The sequence below is a fragment of the Rosa rugosa genome, chromosome 2 (genome assembly GCF_958449725.1).
Source record: "Rosa rugosa chromosome 2, drRosRugo1.1, whole genome shotgun sequence".
Lineage (NCBI taxonomy): Eukaryota > Viridiplantae > Streptophyta > Magnoliopsida > Rosales > Rosaceae > Rosa > Rosa rugosa.
Genome location: NC_084821.1, coordinates 52635587 through 52648242, shown reverse-complemented (window position 1 = coordinate 52648242; position 12656 = coordinate 52635587). Strand labels below are relative to the sequence as shown.

The following is a 12656-nucleotide window of genomic DNA, read 5'->3' as shown; positions in this document are numbered from 1 at the left end:
GTCTTGTACTAACTTATTTTTACTGCATCCAGCTTTTCTCCTAGAAACATTTTTTGATAGTATTAAAAGAGTACAATGAGCAAGGCACTTCTTTCTAGTCCTCTGTATTCTTGGTCTACAGGGTCCCACTTATGACTCTGATTTTGTTATGGTTTTGGTTTTTGTTTTTGTTTTTTTGCTTTGTTTTTGTTTTTGTTTTATCTTCTTTTTTATATTTTCAATTGGAACTAATATTCGATGGTGCATGCTAAAGACTTTTTGTTCTGCTGTCTCAGTCTTGTCCATTTCCTGTCTTGCTGCAATTGATCTTAGAGATGGAATGTCATCGATATTAGTTCATTGGCTGCCGAAGGTACTACTGAGATCAGCGGTGTTGTTCATATTGACTGCGGTTATGAGAATGTACATACAAATCTTCACTTTGTGGGAGCTGATATCGAAAGGTTAACTCCTCTTGCTTTTTCCTAATTGAACAGGTACATATTTCTTTTCCCATTGTTATTCAAATTCTGTCCGGAGCCTACTTTTACTGACAAGAGAATATGGAGTGTAACTTAACCACTGTTTCACTTACTGACAAGAGTGAACCTTATCCTACCTGGATTTGGTTTTAAATCCAAATGAGGTTTCAAAATCTGCTAGCAACAAAAAGAAAAGGTTTCTATCAAACCTACTTCTACTCTTACTCTGACCAGGACTCCAAATCCTTGCTGAATGCAGTCAGATACTACTATTATAAATACAAGGCCTCTTCACAGCATAACCACAAAATCTGAAAATCTCACATCCAACAAGAAGAGAGAAAGACGATACAATTATCATGAAGACTGACGATTTCGACAATGATCAGGCTGGAACACAAATGGTTCAGGCTCAGAATGACTCGACCGAAAAGGCATTCAGAGACACGGAGGTGCTGCCATGGCACAAGCAAATAACTGTGAGGTCTATGGTCACAAGTTTTTTTCTTAGCATCATCTTCAACTTCATCGTGTGCAAGCTCAATCTCACCACTGGTGTAATACCATCTCTAAATGTCGCGGCGGGGCTGCTGGGATTCGCAATCATGAAAGGATACACTGCCTTACTTGACAAGTTAGGTCTGTTGAAGCAGCCTTTCACTCGTCAAGAAAACACAGTGATTCAAACCTGTGTTGTGGCCTCGTCTGGGATAGCCTTTAGCAGCGGCATGGGGAGTTATTTACTAGGGATGAGCCCTCTAGTAGCTGCTCAGGGAGATGCAGGCAACACTCTAATCAACATCAAGAGGCTTTCGATTCCGTGGATGACAGGATATCTCTTCACAGTCAGCTTCGTTGGGCTGTTTTCAATGATACCCTTGAGAAAGATGATGATCATTGATAGAAAACTAACGTACCCAAGTGGAACAGCAACGGCGCACCTCATCAACAGCTTCCACACCCCCAAAGGAGCCAAGAAGGCAGCGAGACAGGTTGCTGTTCTGTTCAAGAGCTGCTGCGGCAGCTTTGCGTGGTCCTTTTTTCAGTGGTTTTTCGCGGCTTCGGATGGCTGTGGGTTTGCTAGCTTTCCAATTTTCGGTCTCAAAGCCTACAAGCAGAGGTTTTACTTCGACTTCTCAACCACATATATTGGTTGTGGAATGATCACCTCTTACATGGTGAACGTATCCATGCTCGTTGGAGCTGTGATATCATGGGGAATCATGTGGCCTTTGATTGAACAAAAGAAAGGTATCTGGTATGGTGCTCATCTTTCTGCGAGTAGTCTTCATGGAATCCAAGGTTACAGGGTCTTTATTTCCATAGCAATGATCCTTGGTGATGGTCTATACCATGTTATGTACCATGCTGGTTATGCGGTTTTCATTATCATCAAAAGTCGGTTCAGCAATAAACCAGAAGAAAAGAAAGTAGAGTTGTCATCGCCGCCACCTCTACCATTAACCAATATGGATGCTGGATTGCGCTCATCAGAAACTGAACTGAGTGAAAACTACGACGAGCAACGAAGAACTGAGTACTTCTTGAAAGACCAAATTCCGCGCCGGTTTGCTGTCTGTGGCTACGTTGCTCTTGCAGCCATATCGACTATTGTCCTTCCATTCGTGTTTCACCAACTAAAATGGTATTATGTTGTGGCAGCTTACGTCATCGCTCCTGTTCTGGCCTTCTGCAATGCCTATGGCTGCGGCCTCACAGATTGGTCCCTCGCTTCCAACTACGGCAAAATCGCAATCCTGATCTTCAGTGCTTGTGTTGGCCCTGAAAAAGGTGGTGTCATTGCTGGCCTCGCTTCATGTGGTGTAATGATGAGCATTGTCTCAACAGCCTCGGATCTCATGCAAGACTTCAAGACTGGATATCTAACTCTCGCGTCTCCTCGATCCATGTTCGTTAGCCAAGTTTTCGGGACAGCCATGGGGTGTGTCATGTCGCCTTTGACATTCTGGTTCTTCTACAAAGCTTACCGAGTTGGCGATCCAACGGGCTCGTATCCTGCACCCTATGGCCTAATGTACCGTGGAATAGCACTCCTCGGAGTGGAGGGCTTTGGCTCACTCCCCAAACACTGCGTTGCACTTGCAGTCTCCTTTTTCGCATTTGCCATTGCCATTAACGTAGTAACCGAGCTTTTGAAGCGTTACGAGACCAAGTACAAGATGTACAGATTTGTTCCAAATGCAATGGCCATGGCAGTCCCGTTCTATCTCGGCTCCTACTTCGTGATTGACATGTGCATAGGAAGCTTGATCCTTTTCGGCTGGAAGTTATGGAACAAACAACAGGCTGAGGATTTAGCACCGGCGGTTGCATCTGGTCTCATTTGTGGCGAGTCTATGTGGGGTGTTCCAGCTGCGATCCTATCTCTTGCCAATGTCAAAGCACCAATATGCATGAAGTTCCTCTCTTACTCAGACAATGATAGAGTTGATTCCTTTTTATCTTCATCAGGACCTAAGTAGTCTACTATAGTGGTTTTTAGTTTTGAACTAATTAATTACTTAGTTTTAACTTTCTTGCCAAAAAAAAAAAAAAAATAGTTTTAGCCAGCTTGTCTACAATTTAAGATGTAACATCTTTTGTATTGATAATGAAACAATTAATTTGTTATTTTTCAATTTATTTTTCTTCGTTATTTCTTTTTTCAATTTATTGATAATGAAATGTTGATAGTGTTACAAAGAGTAGAGTAGAATGAGAGAGAAGGGCATCTTGGGTAGTTCAAAAATATAACCCAAGAGATGAACTCGAGACTTGGAATTGGATTTCCCTACAGAAGCCCTGCCTCTTCTTCTTCTTCTTCTTCTTCTTCTTCTTATTCCAGTCGACACAGGGAAACCCTACAATCCAAACCCTTTCTTAGAATGGGAGATATTATTCATGTAGGCTTCTTCTTGAACTTGCTACGCCTCAAAGTGGAATAGCGACTCCGGAATGTTGGAACCCGAACCCGGAAAATATTTGGTTATGTGGATAGTGGGTGTTCAGTTCCATCATGCTTGAGCTTCAGATTGAGATCAATCGCAAATAAAGTAAGCTGCTTTCTCTAAATTGCTTGCCGTTCAAGCACTTCAATTTTAAGAGGCACCCATTTGATACTAATACCTGCCTCAAAGAAGCAACAAAGTATGACTTTAATCCCAAAATTCCTTTTACGATTATCAGTTGTTGTTAATAGTTAGAGCCCAGTTTCGGGTTTTTGGTTTCTTAGTATGTATTGGAAACTTGCCCATTTCTCTGCTTCGTTTCTTTTAGTATGCTAATTAAGAGCCTTTGTTATGTTCATTTTGATTAGGAATAAAAGACGAAATCTTTCCTCTCTTGACACAGTACTAATTCGGTAGAGATAGGATTTTGCCAACTTATCTATGATTGTAGGAGCTGACATTAAGAATGAATCGACGACTATCACTCTTATCTTCATGTGTATTGTTTCAAAATTGTCCTGTCTAGTATCAGCCGTTACAGACTTATATAGCAGCTTTCTTATCTTATATTATACAATTAATGTATCAGCAAAAGCAGCTTGATCTCAGATAACTCCCCTGAGACTGAAATAGATGTATGCTTGTAACAGCTATGTCCATCCCCAGTGGTATTTGTTAAAAATTACACTAGTGTAGACTGTAGAAATAATCACCCTTTCCGTATGAATTCCCTTAGCATTTGATAACATAACTATTTTGTTACTGGATATGACTTTTCTTCGTCCTTGATGTATATTGAACCTATTATGCTCTCTATGAGTTTTTTTTTTCCTTATCACGGTATATTCATCACCGCATGGTACAAGTTGTAATTATTTTCAATGTTCTTGTAGCCCTGTTCTTTTTATGTGTATTCATTGTTTGGTAATCTGATTAAAGTCTTTATGCAATGCAGCAGAACAAATATGTCATCTTTCCTTCAGATGACGATGATGATGACGATTCTCACGTTGATGACAATATATGGTATGGTAAATTGTCTCCTAGTACCCTGCAGCGTCAAGTTTTTTGCCGGATCAACAAGATCTGATTATGAATCATCAGTTATCAGAAACAGAGGAGTGAATCGGTTGCTTACCTAACTACAGGTTTGTGATCAATCTATTTTTATTAAGTACTTGAATCAGTTCTAATCTTTGGATAATTTTGCTTTTAGTTAAGCTATAAAGCATTCACATCCAATCCTATGATAATAGATATTACCAGTTTGTAGTTTGTTTTCCTCTAAAAGCTTGTCTGCACAGTGCACACATACTTTGCTATGTCATTGTTCTTATGCATGCCTGGTGAATGAAATGTTAAATTGTGTACGAACGCACCGCTGCATGACTTTTTTTCCTTATGTTTTGGAGTTGTTTGTTTTCCTTTAATTGAAATTTGGTTAATTATTGTTGGATTCTAGAGGATTATATTGGCCCTGCTTATCTTATGCATATTTCTCTTCCTTGTGGGCTTGATGCTAACTTACTATGTGTGTATACTAGTCCTAGATTAATGTAGCATACATAAGCCTGCGAGAGTCGTATTTGATTTCTAGAATCCGAGTGAAGAAATAACAGTTAGGCTGATTAGCAGACAGTACAGGATGTCCTTAGGAACGTTGTTTTATCAATAAATTTAAGTGGTAGACCAGATCTATGTATGTACTCTAAATCTTAACTATCCTATACAATTCCCTACATAACTTGAACAATGAGCCATACCTCACTTTTTTTTTTTTTTTTTAAACTGTTTAAAAAAGAAGAATTGTAGATGTCTAGATAGCTTTGAATTAGAGGGTACTTGAAGTTACACTATTTCGTCCATGGTCAAGCACTCTATATTAGCCAATCTAGCCTTAGCCTCTGTGGGCCCTTGAATTTTTACTGGCTTCAATCTTACAGCTTACAAGTCACAGAAGTGGTTACCAGTTAACTCTTAACCTGTTGTGTCTACTTAATAGGAGATGGTTAATGTAGGTTAGTTAAATTTAAAGAGAAGACACAAGTAGAAGGGGAGGCAGAGGCCCGGAAGAGCTCAGACCAAGAACTATATGCCGCAAGAGGTGTAAATTTTCAAATCCAAGCCTTTCGGAACCTTGATCTATGGATTTGTGGAAAATAAGGACCGTTTCATAGGAAACAATTTTCTATTCATATTTCTAAAAACATAATTTTTGCGCATTTTATTATTTATTTTATGATTGATGTTTTCACACCAGAATGTTACCTCTTCGACATTTGCATTTATGGGTTAGCCTTTTTTTCTTTTTCTGTTTTGTTGTTTTGGTTTATTTGTTTATGTTTACACTAGCTTGGTAAAGTATGGCCTTCATGTATGCTTTTTATTGTTTATAGCATTTACTATTCAATTGAACTCATTTATTTATTCATTCATTCAATCTTTCTTAATCTGCTTATTTTGATTATACTGAGTAAGAGACATCACCAAAATGTTTAAAAGGTCATAAATGACTAAATGAGAAATATCTAATATATCATGCATGAAAGGCAAAATAAATATGTAACGCTAGTAGCATATTCTTCTATTCTAAACCCTTAGTACAACATTGTATTTTCGGTAGTTTCCTAATATACTGTATTTACTTCACATGTCTCTATAAATTGTACTTGCTAATAATGTTTGATTTATATGTACCCCTGAAGCTGGCTTTCTTTAGGTGGTTTTCTGCTAATGGGAAATTTTTAATTGATAAATATTGGGCTAAACTGGTTAGTAGGTGTTACATATACACGGATGGATGGGAGTTGGTAGTTATGTATTATTACGGTTTCATATGGCCTAGGAGTTGTTGGGTTTTATAGCGCATCATTTGGTATTCACTGATGATGTAAAGAGCTGTCGCAACTTACTTTAAGATGATATAGTAGCATTGTAGGAAAATCTGATAAGGTCGTTTGGAATACGTTCTGTATGTGTTATTGCTGCCTGTAATTTCAGAGGAACACAAAAATCTTTTGATAATTTTGAACGATGAATTATGGAATTGAAGGGATAATTGTTAAGAACTTGAGATAGCTCTCTGAGCAGTAAAATAGGGCCTATAACATTCTCTTTATATTCTTTGGTGGTACTGTATGCAGCTTGTGTGCTAGTGTAGTGCTCCTGCCATGCTCAATATAAATAAATTCTACGTAAAGTTTAATGTACTCTTTTGGTGTGCCTTTCTGGTTTTTGCTGTTTTTATCATTCTGTTGTGGACCTCGTGTCCATTATTTTTTTGCATCATTCATTATGATCTATAAAACTCGTTTATTATGATTTTCTTTTAATGAACCGGTGGGTTTCCATAGATGTTACTTAACTCTTTGGTTGGTTGCTTTTGTGATCAATTTTGCAAAATTAGCATTCTCACTTTGTAAATCTCTTAAAAACTCGGTAAGAAGAAAACTTTTGATTTTAATTTATGTTTTTTTTTCTTTTGGTTTTAAATAGTAAGGGAAATGATTTGAATAGCTGATGATATGAAGATTGTTCCTATTGACTCTAAAAGGTCGTGTAGAACACTGAAAATTGTCCAGTAGTTTAATTGAACACCATCAATGATTTAAAAGATGACGCCAACATGGGTCTGTGCATTCAGGAAATTATGTTATTTTTCAGTTCGATACTTCCATTTATGCAAGTAGGTGGAATACGGTCGATTCATGCATGTTGAGCCTAATTTGTGTTTGGGGGGTCTATAAGGAAAATTGGACACCAATGTAAATGTTACCATTGCGTGAATGAAATTTCAGGATTGGGAGCTCGCAAACAACTTTACATGGAAAATCCTTCACTTTTGTGGAACAAGATAGGGGATGGGGTTGGGTGTCGGTTGTTAGGATGATGTTCCTGTTTCTGTTGTCTGGATGGACTGGACTATGATTAAGTTCGGAATAGGCCAACTCTCTACCTTACAGGCTTGGCACAGTGCTTTTCCCAAAGCTCCCGGCCCAAACGATGTAGATTTTTTTCTTCTTTTTTAGGTACAATTGTAAATTCTAGCCATTTAATGGGCTCTTTGAATGTGGATTCCTCGGGTTCCTTATAAATAAGAAGTTTTCCTCGTTTGCTGCCTCTCTCGTTCTGCACTTAGTCATCGTTAATACCGATAGTAATACAAGAGTCTAGATCTGCGGCTCAATCCTTCAATCCTGATCATAAATTGGTGAGAATTTGGTTCTGACTTCCAATTGTGATTGTGATTGTTTTGTTTTCCTATTAAATCAACATTTCCTTTGTACAAAATTTAGTGGAGATCTGATGATCCTAAGAGATCTTGAGGAGTCCTTTTGTGAATTAGTCTATCTTAGAATTTTTGGCTTGATTTATACTTGAATTAGCTCAATTTAATTCTTAGTTTGTTTTGTAAGTAAACTTCGAACTTGTGATAGATTTGAAATTGATTGAGGTAAAAGAATATTGTGCTGTTGTAATTTGGTAACAAAAGAATACTTCTTTCTGGTCCAGGCTATAAGGTGTAATCTTTGGCACTGATGAGTTTCTGTTTTTCCTTCACTTCTCATAAATGTATGCACCTCTAAACTATATCCCATCAGTGGAGATATGATGATCCAAAGAGATCTTGAGAAGGCCTTTTGCGAAGTAGTCTTTCTTATAATTTTTGGCTTGATTTATAGTTGAATAAGCTCAGTTCAATTCTTTGTTTGTTTGGTAATGCAACTCCAAACTTCTTATAGGTCTGAAATTGATTGAGGTAAAACAATAGTGTGCTGTTGTAATTTGTGAAGAATACTTATTTCTTTCTGGTTCAGGGACTGTAAGGTGTGATCTTTGGCGCTGATGAGTTTCTGTTTTGTTTCATATGTATTACCTCTCACTGATCATACATTCATACCTCTAAATTATGCCCCATTTTCTTTTCTTTCACAAAGTTTGATAATCTATTCTCTTCAGTTATGGACAGTTATCTTGTCCACTATCTAGAATTTCTATTGTAGAACATGACACCTTATTATCTAAAGTTTTCTTTTACTCTTCTTCTCACTTTTACGAAATGGTTACTGTCCCACCTTTCGTTTGGGAATGATACTAATATGCTGGGGGTTCTCTTTGGGAAATACGCTTGTCAAAAGGAGCACCTTTGTTTTAAATCTGAAGGGTATCAGGACTGTTTGATATGAATTTAGAGTTTGTAGCATTTTAAGTCATGTATCTGATACAGTATGTTCTATAGTAAGATGTATTTGTACCATAGCAGACATTGGTGAAGTGGACATGCATATCATAAGAACAGAGGTATTTGCTTCCTCATGTTACTGCTATGCCCCTGATGAAGCGTGAAAGTATTTAAGAATGGACACACTTGACCTGTGGGATTTCTAATAGTGACTGTATTCAGCTAGATTAATGTGTGTTGCTGCTGTATCTATTTATGCAATTATTGGTCTGAGGAACCTACTTTTGTAAGTCTGATTGCAGCATTTGCCTTACTCATTGTCATTGATTCTTTCTTGCTGAGCATTACCAGGATATTATACTTCCTGAAACTTGACTCTTTTAAGCCATCATTTTTTTAGTATTAAAAATGAGTGACATGGGTACCCGACCTCTTTATATCTGTATAGTCATATGATATTGTTTTCAGTTGCCATTTTTTAACGCATATTGGAAAGATTGTAAAATCACTTTCTTCCTTGCAGGGTAAAGTTTTGAAACCAGAGTGAAATATGGATTCTCCACCAGGTTTCTCTTTGAAGCGGAAACGTGAACATCGACGTAAGCATGATAAGTCAGAACATGAAGAGAATGCAACCGCAAAGCCTGGACCCGACATCTTGAAGTCAAACAAACAGAGTACGAATACAAGCAAGGTTGAGGTAGGTCAAGCATTTAATGGTGTTGTGGAAGAATATTTCTATGGCGGGGTTCGAATGAAGGTGAAGGTAGGAGATACTGAGATGAAGGGTGTTGCATTTTATCCCGTCCCTCCGCCAAATGTTGTTCCCCCTGATATTAAGATGGTGACGAGAAAGGACCTTGCTATACCAGCCGTGCGTTCTTTACTTCATCGCTCAGCACAAAGTAATAGGCAACGTGCTGAGGTGAAAAAGGAGAAACCTGCAGATCCTTAGATGTGCTAGGCTTTTCGGTTTTTCAATGTTTGTAACTTTGTGTTCCAATTTCAGTTTGAACTTCTATAATGTTCAAGATTTGCGACTTTGTTTGGGTTCCAGACAATGAACAAGTTGCTACCGTTGGTTGTTGTTTATCTCCTTTCCAAAATCTTGTTTTGCTTTCTGTGTGGCGTGCTAATCTTAAATGCTTCGACTTTGTTGGGTGTTTGGACAATCGATGGTGAATTCCATGACCTAGTATGGTTTTCGATGCTAAAGCAAGGTTTCTTGGAAGCTGAACTTCGACGGATATTGCCTGTGGGATTGTATAAGCTGAACTACAAGTATGGTTCATTCTCAGAAAAAAAAAAAATATATATATATATATATATATATATATATATATATATACCACGTGGCACAGACTCAGGCACCTTCTAGACTTTGCACCACACATAATGATATAAACAGCCTGTGTGTGAGACACTGACATTCGTCTCTGCGACGACGGCGTTTGAATAGCGAGTGGTATCGGCAGCTGCGACGACGACGGTGTTTTGAGTAGCCAGGTAAATTCTTTTCTCATACTAGCGTCGTTAGTGTTGTTAAAGAATGATCAGATCATTAGAGAAACCCCTTTGCCCTGTGTTTGGATTGGAATAATGCTGCTGCTTAGATTGGTGACCATCTTTCTTTGGTGACCATCTTTCTTTCATTGTGCCAATAACAAGTTTATCTGTTTTTCATTGTGCTTCGCCTGTGTTACAAACCACCATACTTGTATTAGTATTCACATAACTCTTTCATTGTACGAATGATTGCTTTCTACATTTGGAACTGTAATGTCTCATCATTTGTATCCACGAACTCCCATTTTTGTGGATCTAGTTTCCTCATTAGTTCCATAAGATGATCAGCGGGCACAATATGAGTAGCTCTACATGGGCTATGTTCTTTGGTTTTGCATAAAGCCTAACTCAGTTTCTTCTTGTTTATGATGTGCTGCTATATGGATTATGGTAGTTTTCATGTGTATAACTAATCGTGTTACCAGTGCTTATTTCTGTTTAACTTTTCTATGGCTCATAGGCAATGACTGGATTATGAAATCAGAATGTAATTCTTAAAATTAAGGTGTTCAGGAGTGACATGTCTAGCCTCCCTTAACGTGTGTTTGGTAAAATTGAGGATTGTAAATGCTGTCGAGGTCAACATCTGAAATTTAGTTTCTCTAATACTTCCATTCTTCACAGAGGAGTTACTAATATCTTAATAATTAAAAACACTGAAACTTAAATGTTGGTCATTCGGCAACCAGGCTAGGGACCGATTTCATCTCTCTTTTTGGAGTTTCTTTGTGCTATTAGTGTTCAATAACTTTTGTTATTCTACAAAATTCCTCGCAGGCGGAGGTTGCGAGATGGACATAATCTCTCAATTACAGGAACAAACCAATAAAATTGCTGCTCTTACCTTCAATACCTTTGGAACATTGCAAAGGGATTCTCCTGCTGTCAAACTTTCTCCAAATTATCCAGAACCACCTGCTAACCCTACAGAGGATGCAGCAAATTTTGCTGAACAACCCAAGCTCATGAGTGCAGCTCTGGTTCAAGCTGCAAAGCAGGTGTGGAATGTTGTTCTGTTTCATAACCTATGTCAAAATATCAGAGTCGTCTTCTAAATAGATGGATCCTGCTTGTTCCTCAATGAACTGTATCTTTATCATCCAAAGTTACATATTTTATATTTTACCACAGATGATTCATCTGATAAGAAAATGCATCTTGTTGTTTTATGATAGTAAAATTGAATGCTGGCTGGAATCGTGTGCATGCATTGGTTTTAATGGCAATTAACAATTTTGCTTAAAACTTTTGGACTTCTAAGTTCACTTTGACAAATAATGGTTTGGGTGTAGTAAGTAAAAGGCATATTCCTGGATTTATCAAGGAGTATAGTTTGTAGAAGTAGAGTAGAAAATAATAGCAGCCTTGGAGTTTTTCATGACTACTCAGATGATGCATCTTAAGATAATTGAGAGCTATTGAGTGAATAATGTAATTTGTAAGCCTTTTTGGGGTCAAATGGTTAACACAGGAACCCTCTCAGATATAATGGAGTCTTGTAACAGCTCTCATGTTATGTACTGAATGCTTAGATGTGTCCATAACCTCTCATTGATCAATTCATTATGAATCTCCTTCTTGAGAAGTTTAACTAACGCATCACTACTTGAGTCCTTACAGTTTGATGCATTAGTTGCAGCACTGCCATTAGCCGACGGAGGTGAAGAAGCACAGCTCAAAAGGATTGCAGAACTGCAGGTATGGAGCGCCCAAAAGGATTTCACATTACTTCATTTGACCAAGTTCTCTCTCTCTCTCTGACAGTCGGTTTTTTTTTTTTTTTTTTTCTTCGGTGAAACTATTTAGGCTGAAAATGATACTGTTGGCCAAGAACTCCAGAGACAACTGGAAGCAGCAGGTCTGTCTTTACCTTCCTTTATGTTAGCTATCAGACTTCTGCTTTCGAGAACTACCTTGCACTTCATATACAAATTGGTCATGAGATGTTTTTTGTTCATGGGACTTGTACTAAATTATCTTAAGAAGCTGCTGCACTATCAGAGAAGATAATCATTATGGCTGCTTGTGAGAAATAGATCCATTGCTATTCTGCGATAACTAAAAGTCTAAATCGTATTTTGTTGTGTTGCCAGAGGAGGAACTAAAGCAGGTCCGCGAGTTGTTCAGCCAAGCTGCAGATAATTGTTTGAATTTGAAGAAACCAGATTAAAAATAAAGTGACTGGTCTTCTCTTTGGAGCTTCCAGATCCTGTTGTTCCAGCCAATCTTCTCAAATTTCATGAGGGAAAAACATTATTCTCCGTTCTTTGTCCTCTGTAAATGTCAAAAGAATGCTGGCTGTTATCTCTTTTCCTTTCCGGTTCTATTGTGTGACGGCTTCAATATCATACAGATTCAAAGAGTTGCTCATTAATGTTTAAAGTTTCGGTTTTTAAGAGTATTTATAAAGTTGATGTGATTAGGTTTGAACTCTCATCCCCTCCATAATCTGACAGATAAATTTGAACTACGCACGCAATGACACACGAAATAGAGGAT

The 12656-nt window shown here is 37.8% G+C and overlaps 2 protein-coding genes and 1 long non-coding RNA gene across 4 annotated transcripts in view; all 3 read left to right on the top strand.

Annotated features, from left to right (window-relative positions):
* The first annotated feature begins 820 nt into the window (after nt 1-820).
* On the top strand, nt 821-2944 carry LOC133730982 (probable metal-nicotianamine transporter YSL7). Its single transcript, XM_062158468.1, has one exon. The coding sequence runs from the start codon at nt 821-823 to the stop codon at nt 2942-2944; it is 2124 nt and encodes a 707-aa protein (XP_062014452.1).
* Nucleotides 2945-3192: 248 nt separating this feature from the next.
* Nucleotides 3193-9683, top strand: LOC133728242 (uncharacterized). Its single transcript, XR_009855702.1, has 3 exons — nt 3193-3514; nt 4365-4557; nt 9115-9683. It is a non-coding gene; the product is annotated as an uncharacterized LOC133728242 (long non-coding RNA).
* Nucleotides 9684-9935: 252 nt separating this feature from the next.
* The window catches only part of LOC133728240 (mediator of RNA polymerase II transcription subunit 21-like), a 30152-nt gene continuing 27431 nt past the window's right edge, over nt 9936-12656 (top strand). The window contains exons 1-5 of one of the 2 annotated variants that reach the window (XM_062155642.1): nt 9941-10097; nt 10935-11155; nt 11778-11855; nt 11964-12015; nt 12251-12554. In XM_062155642.1, the coding sequence (XP_062011626.1) occupies nt 10949-11155; nt 11778-11855; nt 11964-12015; nt 12251-12327 (414 nt within the window). In that variant the 5' untranslated portion in view covers nt 9941-10097; nt 10935-10948 and the 3' untranslated portion in view covers nt 12328-12554. Of the gene's footprint in view, nt 10098-10934; nt 11156-11777; nt 11856-11963; nt 12016-12250; nt 12555-12656 lie in introns of those variants that run through there. The other variant, XM_062155641.1, reaches the window with a different exon arrangement.